A 20,579-nucleotide genomic window follows, 5' to 3' on the forward strand; every position below is an offset into this window, starting at 1 on the left:
TATAATACACAGATGCCTCATAAATTTCACACAGCTGCACTCTCTTTATTTTCAGTTTCCCACATTCATTTTTGGTCTCGGAGTCAAAAGCAATTAGAAATCATTTCACAACAGGAGATCAGATCTAAATTGTTCATAATAATGTGATGGTACTTTTTTGCAGTTTTCTCCTTAAGGTTGCCCATTTTTAGAATTTCTCGGGATGCAAAATCGGCTAGTTGATTATTGAAACGAGGAAGTTCTTGCGAACATGAAAATGGTTTAGGCAGTTGTTAAAATTATCTAATGTTTAAAGCTATATTTTACACAGAGTTTGGCCTTAAGCAAAACAAAATAAACTTTGCATTAAAATCTGAACACTAAAATTTGACGTTAGAATTTTTTTCAAAGCATGAAGGATTTAAATAAATCCCTTGAATTGTGGATGGATAGAGAAACACTGTCTTAATAATGTTGGTAATTTCTATTTCAATGTTCCTGAAGGTTTAAAAACTATGCACTACTTTTTACGGACAGATCTTGTTATTTCTTTGAGCTGTTTCAGTTAGAACTTAATGTTTGCGAAGCCATATTGATTTAAGATTCTGAAGCCTTTTCCCGGTGGACGTACTTGAAATTTTGAATGATGAGTTGTTGCTTATAAAAAAAATGGTTTGACATGAAGTTAAATTGTTGTTGTTTTTTCTATCCTGCTTCTTCTATTTTGTTCTTGTTGAAAGCAACAAATACTTTTCGTTTATGTTTTATTATGAATATTCAAATAGTTTATTGGAGAGCCTTCGTCTTCAAAATGAAATTTACCCTTATAAGGTATCATATAGAGGGGAAGCAAAAACTACTTGAATGGTAAAGTTGGCGTGTGGACTACTTTTTGCGCACTCTATTATACAGTAATGTGTTTATTGGACAAAGCTATAATGACCTCAATAATAGCATAAGGAAAGGATTTACGCGGGTATCAGCGAACTTATAAGTGCAGACGAACATTTACAACGTCATGATGTGCTCTTGTTTCATGATAGAAAGTATTATCAGAATTCCGTGATGAATTTATATCTTTAAAGTTCAAATTTTATGAGAGGATTTTCTTTTGTAGATTATGTAGTAAGAGAATGATGAGTTTTTAATCATGATAGATAAATGAAATATCTCCTTTGAACAGTTTAATTGCATCTCTACTTTGTTAATGAGACTTTGATTGATTTTAATTATTCTGTTGGTGATTGTTTTTTAAATCAAAAGAGAAATTTCTCTTTAAATCTCACTGATTGAAATAAAACGAACTATGCAGATTTCTTAATGTTTAAAATACATTTGAAAACGTATGTTAGTCTATGCTCTTACTGCATTAAGGGCCATGCGAGACTAGATGTAAGTGATTATATACTAAATTTTCATAATTTAGAGAACGAAATCATTGAACAGAAGTGTGAGCTATGTTTAACAATAAGACAATACCCTGTGACAGCCATGGGGTTCTTATTCTGGAAAAATTGTTCTGGTCAGGCAATGGCTGTGCCTCTTGTCTTCAATCAGATGATCATCATGTGTCTCTAAATAGGTCATGTGACCAAAGAATTATAAAAAGAAATGGATATTTACGACACAGACAGCAAAATTATCAACGCCCAGAAAAGAGGTCCATCTTTGACATATTTTGGGAAAAATTTAATGCTCCTTTGGGATCAGAAAATCACTTAAATGATATACATGTATGTGAGAGTGTGACAGGAAATGGCAGCCATATTGGCAACCTCATCTCTAGGGAAAATACTCTAACTGACTGCAGTAGCAGAGTTGTAGAGAATTGTTGCCATGCTGCTGAACATTGGAACCAATCAAACGGGTTGGGAGTTCCCCTTGGATGTTTCAACGTGTACTTGTAAGTGAAAGTGAAAGCAATTTCAACTTTGCTGTTGTGACAATGGTTTTAAAATACAGTAAATTCATTATTCATAAAAGTAAGAAATTTAAGAAGATGCATAAACATAAATATGATTAAAGCATGCCAACAGATAGTTAGTCAATTAATTGTTATCAGGACCGTCTTATGTTGTGTCATATAAAGGATATAAGTAAATGTCAGCCAGGAAATAGAACGACAGCTAATGTCTGATGAATGTTTCTTTGTGTGATTTTCTGTACAGAAATGGTTACAAAAGGATAGGTGTAATATAATAGGTCAAATTATCCATTATTTTGCCACCATTCCAGACTCGGACGATAACCCAAAATGTGAACAATATACTGTACATAGATGTACTCTACATATTATGTAGTAGGAGATGTCTCTACATTAGATGTTCTAGTACCTGTTTCTACATAGATGTACTAGTATATGTTTATACATATTCAGATCTACTAGTGCATGTTTCTAGATGTACTACATGAACTCTTTATAGATGTAATACATGTACTTTACATGTATGTACTACATGTACTCTACGTATATGTACTACATGGACTTTACATATTTGTACTACATTAGATCTACATATATGTTCTACATGTAGTCTACATATATGTACTACATGAACACTACATATATGTACTTAATGTACTCTACATGTATGTACTACATGTTCTCTACATATATGTACTACATGTACTCTACATATATGTACTACATGAGCACTCTTCATAAATTTACTACATGCACTTTTTAATATATGTTCTACATGTACTCTACATACATTAAAATTATGTTGGTGATATAGTTTCGTAATTCTTTTTGCTCAATATTTGTGTGAATTGAACTTTACTATGAAAAACAAACACAAAGATGGGGAAATAAAATGCAATCAGCGTTTTGCGCTTTGTGAAGTTTATACAGATTAAAGTAATTGAAATGAAACAGGCCCTTAGTAAAGTAGTTGAAGCTCTGCTTGATAAAAACCGCAATTGCAGGTGAGACTTTTTTATCTCCTTAGTGTATCTATAATTTAATTATTTTACACTCCTTTATTTCTTATAAAGTTTTTTTGGAGTTGTGAATTATTTAATCCTGGCTGTATGGGTTTTGCAACGGTTAGAAAAATGTGTTGTTTTTACCGAGAAAGGAAGAAGAATCCTACTTCTTGCGTGTCATGGTTTGTTTATGGCCTGCTATTTTATTTGAAAATTCACAAGTAATGTTCATAGAAAGTAAGTTTTGGTGGAGATGATACATGCTAATGGCTGCGAATCGTTCTCTTTCCATTTTCCATTAATGTGTACCATAAAGTGGCCCCTTACTGACACTCAAAAGGTAAAACATAGAGACAAGAAATTAAATCCTGCGTACTATTACAAATGGAAGGAAACGATGAGAAGTGACTTTGTGAATACTTTCGGTGACTTATTTCGTGTTTTCGAACGTACTTCATCATTATTAAACATAAATCAAAGTCTAATTGATTTTATACATGTATATGAAGAAGCTGGGGCACTTATGAAAAGGCAACAATGCAAAAGTTATCGTACAAAAGTAAATGAACAACCTGAATGGTGGGACGTTGATTGTTCACAGTTGAAATATGATAAATATAGCAGGCTGTGAAAGTTTCGTATTACAAATAACCAAGCGGATTTTGAGCAATATATAATAGCAAAAAATGCTTTTAAAGCTGTATGTAGATCAAAACAATATGAACTTCAAAAAAGGCGCCGAAACATCCGAGTATCAATTGTATATCGGTCAGTGAATGGTTCGAATACTTCAAACAGTTATTTTGCGATAATCGATCAGTTTTTGATGATATTACACGACCTGTAAACGGTGACATATTGAATGAAGTAATAACAAAAAGTAAAGTACGGGATAGTATAGCACACTTACGAGGGAACTGTTCACCCGGAACTGATGGCATTGTATCGAAATGTTTAAAAGTACCTCCCAATTGATTACCCCGTATATGACTGATCTATTTAATAACATATTTAACACGGGTAACTTTCCATCGGGATGGAGTGAAAATGTTATCACCCCTATTCACAAAAAGGGCCCATTAAAGGATACCAATAATTATAGAGCAATTTCGCATAGTATAAGCAAAATATTTGTTAATATAATGACAAAGCGTCTTACTGAATGGTGTGAAGAAAATGGGATCATAGATGAGGCCCAGGCAGGGTTTAGAAGTAAATACTCTACAATAGACAATATATTTACGTTACGATCATTGATTCAAAAACATATCTCACGCCAACGAGGGATATGTTACGTCTTTTACGTGGACTTTAAAAAGGCGTTTGATAGCTGTCAACATAAAAAAACTATGGAAATATCTGTACAGAAATGGAGTCCGTGGTAAATTTCTAGTGATATTACATGTATATGTACGAACAATTAAAATCTTGCGTGAAAATACCAGGTTCCAACGTCCAGGCTCGTATACCTACCGATGATATCCGATCCACAGCAACAGGCGGTTTTACGGACTACTTCCGGTGCTCCATTGGAACAAAGCAGGGCTGTGTGTCATCCCCAGTAATATTCTCGTTGTTTATGAATGACTTAGTTCACTATCTTACGGCTAATTCTACGAATGGGATATTTGTAACCGACAAAATAGGTAATTTATACGCTCTAATGTTTGCCGACGATGTATCGAGTTTCGCAGACACAGCTATAAACTTACAAAGACAAATTACCCTTATTGAATCATTCTGTGCAGATACTGGTATGGAGCTTAATACTGACAAATCGAAGGTAATGGTTTTCCGAAACGGTGGTATTCTAAGACACTATGAAAAATGGTACTATCGTGGTACTCAATTGGAAGTTGTATCCCAGTATAAATACTTAGGAGCGTTTTTCACTCCAAAGCTCTCATGGACACTGACTAGGGAAACACTAGCGAAACAGGCGACAAAAGCCATAACAAACATATTAAGATATCAAAAACATTTTGGTTATTTACACCCGAAAGTCGATTTTAAATTGTTTGACACAATTGTACAACCTATTTTGGGTTATTGTGCCGATATATGGGGATACCGTTATTCTGAATGTACGGAGAAAGTCCATATTGACTTCTGTAAACGGATTTGTAGTTTGAACCAGTCTGTTGCTAACTTTTTTGCATTAAGTGAGTGTGGAAGAAACCCTATGTCCATACAATATACAATATACGTTGCATTAAGTACTGGTTAAAACTGATACACATGCCAGAAAACCGTTATCCACGACAGAGTTATCTTATGCTTAAATCACTGGATGAATCAGGTCGTACAACATGGGCAACAAGTGTGAAGAAATTATTATTTGAGAACGGCTTTGCTTATGCGTGGATTTCAGAAGAGATTGGAAACCAAGAACATTTCTCAAGGCTATTTATTGAAAGACTCAAAGGTTGTGCTGTGCAACAACTGTATTGATATATAGAGGCTTCACCTAAGGCAGTCCATTATAAACATTTCAAAACTGCTCTTGATCCTGAACGATATTTATCATGTGATCTATCATATATATTGAAAAGACACTTGTCGAACTTTAGGTGCTCAAGTCACCTCCTGATGATTGAAAAGGGTCGACACCTGAATATTGAGCGAGAATTTAGATTTTGCCCATATTGTTTGTCCGAACATATATATTTCATTGAAGACGAATTCCACATGTTCATGATTTGTCCGTTGTATGCAAACTTGCGAAATGAATATTTCAAACCTAACTGGATTTTGTCTATTCCCACGCAAGCAGTTTTCTACAACATTATGTCAGAAGTGTCAAAAAATTGTATTGTACTGATTTCAAAATATATTCACAACGCTTTTATAACAAGAGAAACATTTCTTAAACGTAATGATAACTCGCTATAGTGTTATTCACCTGTGCCTTATTATTTTATATGCATCTTATTCTTATACCGGAAGCTTATGAATGCAATATTGATGTACAAGCATGTTGATTCTTTGCATTTTGAAACATTTGTTTAAAACAGTTTTCAAGAATATTATTGATATATCATTGCTTTAAAATATGTCTTGTTCATTATTGTATTATATCTATGTTGTTAAAAGTATATGTATGAATAACTGTATTATGGGCCGGAGGCCTTAGATTACAATAAACTATATGTTATGTTTTGTTATGTTATGTTATGTTATGTTATGTTATTGCAACCTTATGCCCTATATAGGAAAAAAATCATGCATAAGTCTCTTAGCCAAAGCTGTAAGCTGAGTGATAAACATCAAATTGAAACACGTATATACTTTGTGCCGAGTGTGATCGGAAATATTGTTTGAATGCAAACTTATTTACATTAGCTCATTTAATGGCGAGAAAAGAGGCTTATTTGTCAGCAAAATTTGTTATCATGATAGGTTGTAATTGTCATCTTTAACATGTTTTTATTGAATACGTCTTTTATTGTCCTAGTATAATTACCTTTCTGGCACAAAATTAGAACATTTTATTGTGCATTTAGGTTAGGAATTTGAAGACAGTTCACAAAAACATGATGGGTTTTTTTTTCAAATGAAACGGCTTACGAAATATTTGGTTTCCAGTCATCACTTTTTTGCAGCATTTTCCAAATGGAATTAGGGAAAGAGATATGTATATTAATGAAGACATGCTGTTGTATTTTGTAAAAGCATTATTTTAATTAATTTACGCAGGGGTTTAGTGTTTTTAGTATGCATTTATGAAATTGAATATTGTGAGGCTCGGCGCGGCTTATTTGATCTGATAAATACATACTAAGACTGACATCAACCAACTTAGTGTTCAAGATGTTTAAAACAATTTAGAAATGTCAAAATTATGAATAGTCACAACAATGGAATTAAGAAGATATTATGGCCATTAAATTATCCCCATCTAATGTAATGAATTGATTAATGAAATAGTCGATAATATGTATGCATGTATGTTTTGTGCAGGACAGCTAATGATTATGTTATGAATACATTTAGTAATAAATGGTGCGTTTTGAATCAATATCGGCTACAAGTTATCAATGTTTGTCAATTATGTTTTTCCTCAAAAAGTAAAATCGTGTTTATCCAAACAGATGCACAGGGCAATTATCAAGTGGCTTGTCAACAGTTTTAGTTCAGTAAAGTCAAACATTAAGATAAAAAACGGAAGCAACACAAAGCTATTTTTCCAGGGGATATAAGATGAATATTTATTTGGAAATATTGACAAGATGGAACTAAATATTCTGACTGTTAACTTGATTAGATCTTTTTGTCACGGGAATAGTTAACATCAATGGCCTGAAATGTTCGATAACATTGCTCACATCTCCCCCTTCTGTTGCCGATCCTGTTCCTTGAACTCATTATCCCTTGATAAACATAAACAAGTCACACTGACACGCGTGTCCCTTATACTGATGGCACACTGACAGGGATTGTTTCTGTTGCCTAAATTTGATACCTGGAAGATGTTATATTAAAATGTAATATATTTTTTTTTAAATCAATTTGGCATTAAGATGTATTGGTTCTGATGTTTTGATTTGCATGTGTGCTAAACGAAGACGAATAGGTAAAACGTTGTGGTGTTTAATGGTAGTTAAAGTGAGAAAGCTTATATATATTGTACTTTTATACTTTCAGAGCGAAACAGACACATCAAATTGCTGAAGCGACTGCCGAGAATAATGCCCGCCTCAAGGAAGCTTTTGGCATCAGCGATTATTACCGAGATGGCAGCTCCTTTGACCCCAACAGAAAGACAAAGGAAGATGCAACGAAGGCCCTGGCAATGGCACAGAAAAAATATACGTAAGTTGTGGGCACTGATGCATTTGCATTGGATTATTAAAATCAAAATAAGTTATTTTGGCAAATACTTAAAGTGTATAATTTGATGTATTTTGATTCTTTTGTTGGAGAAAATTCATTTTTAAATAGTTAGTTTGTCGCAAAAAATGTTGGGGAATCATTATCGCCTATAAATGGCAGCATTTGGAAAAATTGAAAGAGGCCGTAACCTATTATACTGTGTATAGGATGCACTTTTTTGCCCCGTAATTCCATGAAAAACAATGCCTGTGCCCTATCTATAGTATAAGCCTTCTGTCATATTTTTCCGAAGACCATTTCTGGCCGACTTTGCCTTTAGATAAAAGAGAAATAAAACTAAGAAAATGGGTTTGTTTACATTTTAAACTTCAAAGGGACGTAGCTCGCAACAATTGATGGATTCAGTTATTCGGCAGTATAAAATCGGGTGTAGATAGCAATACTTGGTGGGTCTTAATAAATGAAGTTTCGTTTTTGTACGATAGATTGTGCTTAGTATAATTGTGAATTGGCATAATTGTGCACTGCCAATGTGTGAAGGTGTGAAAAACTCCCTCTGTCTTACACATTATACCACGTGTTTGTAATATCTGAAGGTCTTGACAAGTTGATAACATTTGTGTACAAAATACGGCTGTTGCTTTTACAATTCATGTCGACCGAGAGCAACATCAATACTATTTAATAGAGATGTTCCGATGATCGATTACAATCTAAAATTGAATGGTTGGGCCTGAAAACGGAAGGTTGGTTTTCAACTTTCCTCTTGTTATTTACGTTCGGTTTATCCTTTGGGTTCATTATTTATACATCGAAAGTATTCAGGTGTTATCGTTAACAATATGGCCGGAAGCAACAACAACGCAAAATTACTGCAAACATACACATCAAATCAGCGTTTTTAAATTTTTATTATTTTTTGTACAAGAACAAAAATAAAATTAAGATATTGATAGAATCAGATTGTACGATCGTCAATCGGTTATTTAGTCAGAACAAAAATGGTGTCTGCTTGTTTTGACTTTTTGTCACTGTATCCTATCTATGGTATTAGGTTTTTTTACCCAATTGTTCACCTTTTTTCTCGCCTGCGTCCTATTTATGCTAACGTCCTATATACAGTATAATACGTTACTTAGAAACTGCGTAAGGTATTGACATTCAACGCTGATTAAGATAGATACAGTTATCAGAAAAAAATACTTTCAATAGTGATGCCTGCTGACTGGAAATTGAAAGATCCAAGGCCACAACATTTACATCAAATTAACAGACATTTTTTCTTGCAATTTATTAGCACTCGTGGCCTAAAAGTAATGTGACAGCCCCGGTTATGAAGGAATTGATATAAATGTATAAAAACCCTAATGGCATTAACAAAATGGACGGAATGAAATGGCGAAACACCCTTAATTGCTTTTAATTCCAATTTATCGGAGAAGAAATACCATGAAAAAGCAATAATAATATGAATGATTAATCACAAGACTAGTATTATAGAAGCCTTCATGGGAATAATTTGGGATAAAAACAGTGAAGTAATGTGCTCGGGGCATTCTGTCGCCGGGTAAACAAATAAAAACAATCATCATCTGTGCTTCTAATGCCTACGGGTCATTATGGAAATTTATTTCCTGGCTACTTTGTTTACAAATGCGAAGTTTGTAAATAACAATTGTTTCATTTGTGGCCTTTTTGTAAGTGAATGAATACTGTTCTTGGTAAGATTTCTGAATATTTATGATCCATTTTTTTTATTTTGAATTTCCTTTTTAAAACTGATATATTTGACCCGTAGATATAAAATATGCTACACTATGGCGAATTATAAAAATAATCTAGTTTTTCAACGTCTCTGTAATACTGGCTTTGATCCATCAATTAATATCGTTATTGCATTGGTGATGACATTAATTGAGATGGTATTATTTGGAATATTGCATTGTCGCAGAGTATATATATATGTAAGATTTATGTTTAAAATTTTGGCTACTGAGCTTGTTTCTGTAGCTTTTCATATAAATATTGTTATTTTTATTCCTTTTTAATCGCAATGGGAACATGAAACAATGATTGTATTTCTGATATGAACATGTGCTCGCAAGCTGTTTAAAAGAATCGATTATAGTATATATTATATGTTTAAAATGGCTTACTGATATTTAAGGTCCGTAAGTCGAAAAAGCAAGAAACGCAAGCATAAACATAAGAAAAGGTAATTTTCCACTATTGATATGCGGATAATACTTATTATGTATACAGGAATTAGACTTTCATGCATTATAACATAATGTCTTATTGACAAAATATAAAATTTAAAAGTGAATGTATTTAAAAAGTTTTTCCAATTTTACAAATATTAAGATATTTATGTTGCTTGTTGGCATTACATACTTTATGCGTGCATGCATGTAGACGGGAAAATAACAAAAAATCAACATTTTGATCTCCTTTAGTGACTCTCCGTTCAAGAAGAGGAACCACAGAAGACGATCGGTCAGCTCTAGTTCATGCTCCAGCAGTGATGATAAGTAGGCGGCTGTTAATAAGGGATAGGGGGCTTCTGTACAGCTGGATATTCATTATAAAACTGAGAGTTTCCAGACTGTTTTACAAGAATATTTCCTTAAAACTACATTATGTTACATGCTATATGATTAAGTGCGTTGCACAAAGTGGTATGATTGAAGTCATGAGGGTTGTGAATGGTAACGGTTTTGAATATTGTTATCAAGGACATTGTTGAAAACTTACGTGAATATGAGTGAATAGTGTTATTGTCTATCCACTCTCTAAAGATTGCGAGGTTAAGCTTTGCTTATTTGTTACCATTCCGCTATGGTAACAAATGTTTACTCAAAATGACTCCCCAAATGGATACAACAAATTATTTAAAATAATTAAGATAAAGTGACTGTTGTAGAACATATGAAGTGACCATGTTAAAAACATTAAATGACTGGTAGAACATATAAAATGATTGGTAATTGTTTCTATCATTTCGGGAGTATCATATTTTAAAATAATACACTAATGATAAAAATTCCGCTTGACAAACTTCCGACTTGTATTCCTCAGTTCTAACGAATCAGACCACGAGCCCAGCAGCAGATCAAAGCCGGACCAGCATCGGTCACAGTCTCGCAGAAGCCCCTCTCGGTCCAAATCACCCGCAGAAAGGTATAAAGCTTTTGAACATTGATTTAGTTCAGTTTGTGTAGTAGTTCCGATTTATAAAAACAATATGTATGGTGTTTGTCGTCATTTTTTACAATATTTGGCCACATGAGTCTGAAAACTCCTGGGTAATAAATGATCTGTTCTGTTCATATAAGATTGGTTCCAGAAAGTCTCCATCCAGTAAACAAAAATACCTCTTGAATAATTTCCGTTTATGAACTGAGAACAAAAGAAGTATGTGGCATTGCTGAATGTGTACGAAGGAAATGTATTCAACAATAAAAATTCACTGTTGAAAAAATAGGCACAAAATCACTCGTACGGTTCATGACAAAATAGTTGCCAGCTGTTTTAGAAAAAAATAATAGCCTTCAAAAACAAATCTACTTTCGTGTAAAAATTGTTAATTTTCAAATTGTTTTCATTAAAGCATTGTTGCTTGAGGTTCAAGACATTTGTTCATTAGCATATATTCATCATACCCGTAACAATTCAATATGGGAGTTTGAAAATCTTTCATGCATTAATAGTTAAGGATTTTTGCTTTTCAAGTCTTATGTGGTCTTTAATATTGAGTCAAAAGCATAGATTCGCATTGAACAGAAATGTACAGATAAAAAAAATCGAACATACTTTGGTAAAAAATGTAAATCAAGTTTGTCTCCAAAAACTTTTGATGTGAACTTTTCATTTAATAAACTTCGTCATACAATATGGCGTAACAAGACATATTGAACCGTACAGTACTTAGTCAGATTTGTAATTAATTTTTCCATTTTCATCGCATTGAGAACATGAAAAAAGGATTTTACTTCTTGTAGATACATGAACTCGCATGATGTTTATATGAATACAGATTCGATTATGTTTAACACTGCTTATTGATATCCACTGTCCGAGAGTCGAAAATGCAAGAAACGCAAGCATAAACATTTAATATTGTAATTTCCTACTCATGATTATTATGCGTAGAATATTTATTTATATAGAACATTTTTGCAGAAATTAGATTTTCATGCAGTCTTACATAATGTCTTATTGACCAAATATACAAAGTGAATGTGTCAAAGTTATGAGAAGTTCTAATAGTTATGCCTATCGAACTAGACATAATATAAAGATATTTATGTTCTTTGCTGTCTAACAATTTTGCAACTTTGATATTGATGATAACATGACCATAATAAAATTACTTTTGCTGGCTTGTCTCATTTTCTTGGTAATTATTAGAGAAAAAATATCAAATATGTGAAAGGAAATGGTTCAACTTTTTGTGCCAGAAGTATAAGCCATAAGCTTGTTGACAATACAGACTTCATGTTTGCATGTATGTAAACAAAAAACGAACTAAAAAGTCAACAACATTTTATCTCCACTTAGTGACTCTCCGTCCAAGAAAAGGAAGCAAAGACGTCGATCGGCCAGCTCTAGTTCATGTTCCAGTAATGACAGGTAGACGGTTGCTAATAGGTGATAGGGGGCTTCTGTACAGCTGTATATTCATTATTCAACTGAGAGGTTCATGACTGTTTTACAAGTACATTTCCATTTAACTATAGTATGTTATAGCTACTGCTTCCGCTATCTGAGTAATTGCGTTACACATAGTCGTATGATTTAAGTCATGATGGTTGTGGATGAAGAAGCGGTTTTGTACCTCGTTGTCAAGGACAGTGTTTAAAAACTAGCGTGAATATAAGTAAATAGTGTTATTATTTATCCGCACTCTAAAGATTGCACGGTTAAGCTCCGCTTATTTGTTACCTTTCCGTTATGGCAATTAATGTTTCCAAAAAATAGAAAACAATCCCCAAAATGATACAATAAACATATGAAGTGACCATGGTAAAAAAAAGACTATGGTGGCACATATAAAATGACTAGGTCCAAATCACCTACAGAAAGAAATAAAGTTTTTGAACATTGATTTAATTAATTTTGTTTAGTATCTTCGATATATGACAATATGTATGGTGTTTGTAATTGTCGTCATTTTATACAATATTTGGCCACATGAGTCTATTAACTTCTGGTTAATAAACGTTCTATTCTGTTCTGTTCATAAAAGGTTGGTTAGGTTTTCAAAATGACAAGTGCATAACGCCATGAAGAAAGTCTTCATCTAGATGACAAAAGTATTTCGTGAATAACTTCCGTTTGTAAACTGTGAATAAAATATGTATGTGGTATTGCTGAATGGAGCAACAATTTGAACATTCAGGCGACCCCGGCAGGAGGTTCGACACCGCAGTGAGTCACTGTCTTCGCTGAGCCCGTCACAATCACCAGGGCGAGGGCGATCCCCCTCACCTTCAGACAAGCGTTCATCTCGGAGGTCAGATTCACCCAGCAGAGGGAGTAGCAGACATGACAGGGAGTCACTATCTCCCCAACAACATAGGTTAAGGCTTAATATTAGTTAGGGAAACAATGGAGTCATGATCTCCCGAACAACTTAGGTACAGGCCTAATAGGATTTAGAGAAACAATCGAGTCACGATCTTCCAAACATCATAGTTACAGGCTTGATATGATTTATGAAAACAATGGTGTCACGAAATCCCAAGATGTAAAAACATTCACCTTGGGTCTAATTCAAAACCATTCAAGATATGAAACTTGGTGTGCATGTTGGTAGGGAGGATATTTACATGTGCAGCTTGGTCAATAACTCTGGCTTAAATAATGGGTGAGAATGGCTTTAGTGTTATTGAAAAAAAAACTACAGACGAGGGTTGGCATTGGCTCTGCGGCACTTTTGTTTTCCTTATAGGGCATTATTCATTTCTTTGGTTCGATGAATTAGGTTTAAGATTTTGGGGTACAGTGGATTAGGTATCATTAATAAATTTGGTCGATTTATTTCTTGATTCCAGGTTCAGGTGCCTCTTTCTTTGATTGGTGTTCACTAATTCAGATATGGGTATTGAGTTTCAATTGCAGATCAAACCAGTTGTGGGCAAGATGCTTATCAGAGGTTGGAATTAGCGGATCTATTATAGGTCCGGAAAAATACCAGAAAATTTGACCCCAGGCGTTCTGAAAATTCCTCCTAAGCCTAAAAGTATAATAAAAAGCTAACAGAAATTAAATCCCACTTAATTCTCCACAGATCCAGATCAGACTCGCGAGCAAGAAGGTCTCCAAGGCGTGACCGTTTGGGCTCTGACAGTAGAAGTAAGTCAAGGGATCGTGAGTCTAGGAGCCCTTCCATTAGACGACGTAAGGGCTCTCCAAGCCACCTGGATAGAAGAAGGATAACTAGGTATTCCTTGGTTGGGATAAGCTAGAAGTCATATTGTTAAATTTTGTGGTATAAATGGCGTAATGTTTTGATTTTTTTTCTAATCAAATATGTATAAAATGTCAAAATATTGCAGTCGTTTTATAAGTATTTGTAAATAATGTTGAGGTAATAATTTGTTTTACATTTAACGTAATTTCATAAAAAGATGTAACAAATAGATTACGATGTAATGTTTTAATAGTAAAATATGTATTGTATAGTACATGTAATATTTATTTAGGTGTATTCTTTACATGCTTTATTTGTCACTCAATTTCAGTTGTGGTGACTAGAACATTTATTTTTCCACCATCGTTATTCAATTACCTGGCGAACATTGTAATTAATTGGGTCATTTCATCAACGCACGCATCGATGATCACTATATGGAATTAATATTCTTTAGTAGTTTTACTATTTATTTTGAAACTGTGACCTTTATTGGACAGTTGAGAAAATGTTTAGTTTGTTTGGAAAGTAAAATTTTGTGACAACCACTACATATTAAACTTAAAATCTTCATACCACTGTTATCATTATTCAGGGAATAGAATTATATAAATCCTTAATTCAACTTTAACCTAAAGGCCTTTTTCAAATACTTGCAAATAAATGTTGCTATGTAAAAGCCATTATAATAAAAAGTTAAATAACGGACTTTAAATAAATCGTAAAATGTTATGATATTTTTCCAAAAGCTTATTGATAAGATCTTATTTCTTATAAGATCTATATCTTTTTTGTGTTCACATTCTGTTGATTTTCATCTTTTTATGTTCTTGCTATTTATCTCTTCACTTGAAGGTCAAGGTCGCCAGAGTTAAAGAAGTCAAGGTCAGATAGAAATCGGTCGCAAAGGAGATCACCTTCACCCCCTCCACGATCCATTAATAGATACTGATCCCCACAATCAGCTGGTATTATCATGCTCTAAAGATTTGTCAAGTTTGCAGTTTGTGCATAAACCTGCATTATAGAGGAATTTGAACTTACTTGGGAGCAGCGATTGACTTACCATACTAACAGCCATGAATGAATTAGAACTTCCGTAATACTTACATTGCTCTTTGGCTTTGATATAAACCTGGATAGCAGGAAAGACCATACGAAACAGACAATGACTCTTGTAAATCTGATTTTGAGATTTGAGAATTACGCTCAAGACCCTTTTGATAACCTTGATATATAAGTTTTTAAATTGCATCAAACTTGCAATCTTTTGCAAAAGTCCCACACATTCATACTTCACTTCAACAGATGTTCGACCAGTCTATTGAAAACTGGAAATTTCTCTTACTAGAAAGTAATTGCTTAAAAATATATATCTTCCCCCCAGAAAATTATTATTAATGAAAAGTATATATAGTGCCACTTTGAACAATATACATTACCTTGACTGGAATGTAGTTTTAGATGTAACATTTACTTACAACGTGCATGTTTAAAACATTCTCCTGAGAATTGATTTTACGAACAATTATAGGAATTCATATTAGCATGATACATAGTTATAAGAGGAATGTCCAAATAGCGAAGTGGTAAGGGTACTACTTTCTTACATTAGGGACTCCTCAGTGAGTTTGGTTTATGTTCACCAAGCCGGACTTTTTGGTTTTCTCCGGATTCATCGGTTTCCCTCACAGCAGATCACACTCTTATGCAACATTGTGCTACGTGAATATCACTTTCCTCTCAATCATTATAAAGACATAAACGTTAAACTAAAGAAAGGGTAATCCTGGGTTCTGTTTTTAAGAATTTAGCATGTATTAGCTGCATGTACACATTATTCATGTTTGATTTTTTCATTTTGTTTATTCGTGTTTCTTAGTGTTTATGTTGGTTTTATTAGGGAAAAAAATAAGTTTTATTTGGTTTTATTTGAATAGACTTCTGTGTTCTTGTTTGTGGATTACCGGGTTATGCAGCTACTAGATGAAATACACTTATTTAAAAATAATATGTACTTTGACTAATATTGAAGAAACAAGTAATTAAGTACAGATTGTTGCACTTTGACACTTGCTTATTACATGTATTAATAAATTGATCAACAAAAAGCATACGTGTAGAAAAAAAAGCCAGTATAATTATTTTGTAAAATAATTGGATAAAATATCAAAAAGCTGATTAAAATAAAGTATCGTACATATATATATATATATATATTTATTTTAAAAACAAGCTTAAATTTGTTAAACAGAACATGGTCTAAACCGACACTGGATGTTCTTTCATTCTGATGATAAAAGGATTTGGCGTGAGTAATTGTAGGCGTCTGCTTGTAATATCTCAGTCAGACATCTTGCAAAATACAATGTATTATCCTGTCACCTGCATACAAATCGGTCCAATAACAAGGTGCCGTGTAAACTTTAGTTTATTAGGATAGTAGACCACGTGATGTTTATCTACAGTCAGGTGGTCATGTGACCGCGAAAACGAACTTCTTTTATATATTCTGCAATGTCAGAAGAAAAGCAGAACTGCCGTTTCAGTATCTTATCAATGGACCACTAACAGCCGACCTCAGCAATCACTCGCCCATAAAGTCCCATCATTATGCAAAATAATGACACTGGCAAAACAATCGACCTGAAATCTTCATGAGATGTGAAAATCTTACCCCACCCGCAAATGCTGGAAACTGTGAAACAGCATTCAACGATACTCGTCGATAGTTTATTCCATTTCTGTGGTGAATGACAAAATCTCACTTACAACAGAAATGAATGATCTCTTTGCCGGTGCAGTTATGATCATTCAACACTATCAACATCATTTAAATCTATTTAATATGTTGCGATTGTTTGTAAACACTCGTGATCTTTAATTTTGACCTGTGTACTGTACTCTGACTTGCGGAATAATTGTTACATCATCAGATAATGTTCAGAGACTGATCCATGCTTATGCACGTTTAAAAGTATTTTTATGTTTTGAATTGATATTGACGTATTAAAATGCAATGACTTTGAATATAAACGTACTAAAAAAGTTGAACAGTTTTACGAACTATTTTGGGGGCGATTTAAACATGGATACCGAGTGTGATGACGTCAACAGGGAAAAACAGTTGTCCCCCTTACTTTTAAAGATTCTTATTAATTTTAAGGTTTTATAGCGTTTAATTAAACAAAGTAACAGGATAAATAGAATACTAGGTTAGTGCCGTGGGTGGAGAAAGTTTATCTGGCTCGGCTGCGGATTTTATCGGGTTCGCCTTCGGCTCACCCGATAAATTCCTCCGCCTTGCCAGATAAACTTCCTCCATCCACGGCACTAACCTAGTATTCTCTATTTATAATCTTGTAGTGCTCGTAAACGCCCTGTTCCATACCAACGCCCTACACCCCCACCCAGCAGTTCCGATAGTGAAGATGAACGTCACTGTCACCGCCCTCGACATCGCTGTCATTTACGCACCAGTAGTTTCCGACACAAGACATCACATCGACACGGCAGCCGACGGCGTAGTCATAGCAGTAACAGCAGTCACAGTTATAGATGAGATTAAAAAAAATGATAGGACTCTCATTGAGAAGGTTGTAATATCCATTATGTAAGAGAATTGTATTGGTCCATATAGAAGGTGAAAATCTAATATGCGTGACATTTCTTTTCATTCGCCATACATTCTGAGGTTCAAGAAAATATTACATTGATGCAAATATGATAAGTTTTCGGAGTTATATTTCACTTTTTCAGATCATTAATCTTGACTTTTTTATTTTATGTTCAAGGAAACAATGTGCTCGGAATATTTTAAAATCGTATGGGACTAGATAAGATAGTATTTGATCGTTGAGTGTTTTGATAAATGACAAAATGTAATTGTAATGGTCTAGTCAATTAAAAGAGATTGTGAAGGCGTGGCCTTGATTTGTTAGCATTATTGCACGAACACTTGTTTTAGTTTCAAAAATAATAAAATACTGAATGTGTGGGGTGGTGAAACATTTCTGATGATGATAGTATTTTATGTATATGTTGAGGCTTTGCGAAAATCGACATTCTGTTTTTGAATAATGAGTGCAATAGATCTCAATGTCTTTAAAAACGCAGGTCAAACCCATTAATGGAAACACATAATATCACTGTAGTTTTAGGTTTTTAAACATTTCTGTTTGTATAGAAATGTAAATTGTTTCTTTAAAACTGTCTGTTTTTATATTGCAACAATTTCTTTTCAAGTGTTTTTTTATATATATAAGCCAATTTTAATTCACAACACAGTTGTCTAAACATTGATGACAAACATCAGTAAATTAAAATTCTGGTTTCAAACTCGCGATTGATAAGTGAAAAATCACAAATATAACACCCTCGTGAATTTAAGCATCTTGATTAACTCGCAAAAAAAATCACAAAACGGTTGGAATATTTAAGTTATATACCTAACTTGGTAATATCACGTGATAACATCGACTAGCCAATCACGCGTAAGGAATGAATTATACTAGGTAGACATATCTAGTAATCTTTTTAATGGAAAAATACGAAAACACTGCGAAAAATAAATCCATGGTAAACTATGTGGTACTTCAGTAAGTAAGTTTCAATGCATTGTACACATCGGTACCAAGTTTATGTCAGTTTTCGACAATTTTCTTTTTTACTCGCTATTTCTTCATACGGAGTACAGCCCCTTAAAAAAGCCAATCATATAGGCGTACATGACTGAGACGATTTATGTATTGGACTGTGACGTCACACATAATGATCTACGGACCTAAGTTCCAACAATAAACTAAAATCGTTTTAGTTTATGCATTTAAAAAAGCAGTCCTTCTATTTGTTTTAATATGAAATACATTAACGGAAACCAATATTTTAACTAATGATTGTGTATATATTGCTGTGGATTTATAAATCTATGCATATCTATGGAATGTAATTCAAAAAATGTCATTGTATATTTTTGTATGCACTTTGTTCAAAGCAGAGAAGATTAAGATGAGCACATGTTTTGTTTGCACTTGAAGCGATTATCAATGTATTACTTATACCATAGATATTTTATCTGAAAACACCCCTGAGAAAATACATTAAGCAACTATGGATGGACAATGCGTTAGTTCCACAAGTATAACATTTTGTATCTGAGACACCTAAGAGAATAAAGCTATAGATAACTCACTAAGTTGAGCATTTATTATACATTAAGAACGTGTTTGATTTGCATTTCTATATTTTTCCAATACCATTGATTTTTTGATGTTATGAGTTGCTAAAAATATGTATTTGCAATGTAAATAATCATCTTTCCTAGAAATATTACTAATCGTTATTTCACAGACGTTCATCTACAGACATAGGGAGAAATAGTTCAATGTTACGGTAGACATCACATCGTTCACAGGGAAACAATAACCTGTATCAGGTCAGGTCCTTATTCATTCAAGTCTTGAATGTTTGTATCTACACAGCATCTGACGGTGAAAGGCATTGCCTTAAGTGAGAGCACTATTTTAGAACTGACATTTCTTTCTTTAATTTTATCATAACTGTTTCAAAGCCTAACATACCTAATAATTAACACCTACAATCTTATCGGAGCCCTCGAATGGGCCTTGCCTTGCCCGAGTGCTAGTATAAATAAACTTATTTACCCTCGTTTGTTTACAAACAAAACGTCAAAGTGTCAAAAGCTGATATCACCGCCATTATAATTAAACTATTTGGTATAATGAAGGTATAATAAATTAGTTATTTAACGTTGTTCCAAACAATACGGGATACATTTTGACCAGTACACAGCTTGGAAAACCACATTGTACACCAATATGGTTTTCCCAGTTGTGAACTTCTCCGAATTAAACAGGAAACATTTTGAAAACTTATTTCACTGTGCAAATATACAGAGGATATTTGTTGATCGTATTTTATTTCACGGGAGTCATAGATCATCATATGTTCAAGAGTGCCGAATACTATTTATAACACAACATATGGCGCCAATCACTACAGTACCGCCCCGATAGCTCAATGGTAGAGCTTTGATTCCGGGTGCGGAATGTTGGGGGTTTGAAGCCCGGACGCGTCAACCCGAAATACGTTAAAATACCTGAAGCTCCCTTTTAAAATGTAGTACTGGAAAATTGGTGTTCCCGGTACAAGTTAAATCCAGTCAAGATATATCCTGTGTTTCGGTGCTATACACCGAGCACGTTAGAGAAATAAGAAGTCACTTCGCAAAGAGCTAGGGTACCACACCCGGATCTCTTGTATTTCACTCTTTTTCTTCAAGTCTTCTATATATCTGAATTTGACAGGGAATTACAGTTACTTTATTATATCTTAAGGTATTTATGGCATGTAAATACAATATAAATATTGCCATACTGCAACCAACAGGCGTGGGCAGACCTTG

The 20,579-nt window shown here is 33.7% G+C and overlaps 1 protein-coding gene across 1 annotated transcript in view; it reads left to right on the top strand.

The window, feature by feature from the left end:
• LOC128229702 (uncharacterized) overlaps positions 1 to 17,772 on the top strand; it is a 67,530-nt gene extending 49,758 nt beyond the window's left edge. The window contains exons 4-8 of the mRNA XM_052941504.1: positions 7,552 to 7,719; positions 10,819 to 10,920; positions 13,142 to 13,321; positions 14,033 to 14,097; positions 17,522 to 17,772. Coding sequence (XP_052797464.1) covers positions 7,552 to 7,719; positions 10,819 to 10,920; positions 13,142 to 13,321; positions 14,033 to 14,097; positions 17,522 to 17,772 — 766 coding nt within the window. The remainder of the gene's footprint in view (positions 1 to 7,551; positions 7,720 to 10,818; positions 10,921 to 13,141; positions 13,322 to 14,032; positions 14,098 to 17,521) is intronic.
• Positions 17,773 to 20,579: the final 2,807 nt, after the last annotated feature.

The sequence above is a fragment of the Mya arenaria genome, chromosome 4, assembly GCF_026914265.1.
Source record: "Mya arenaria isolate MELC-2E11 chromosome 4, ASM2691426v1".
Classification (NCBI taxonomy): Eukaryota; Metazoa; Mollusca; class Bivalvia; order Myida; family Myidae; genus Mya; species Mya arenaria.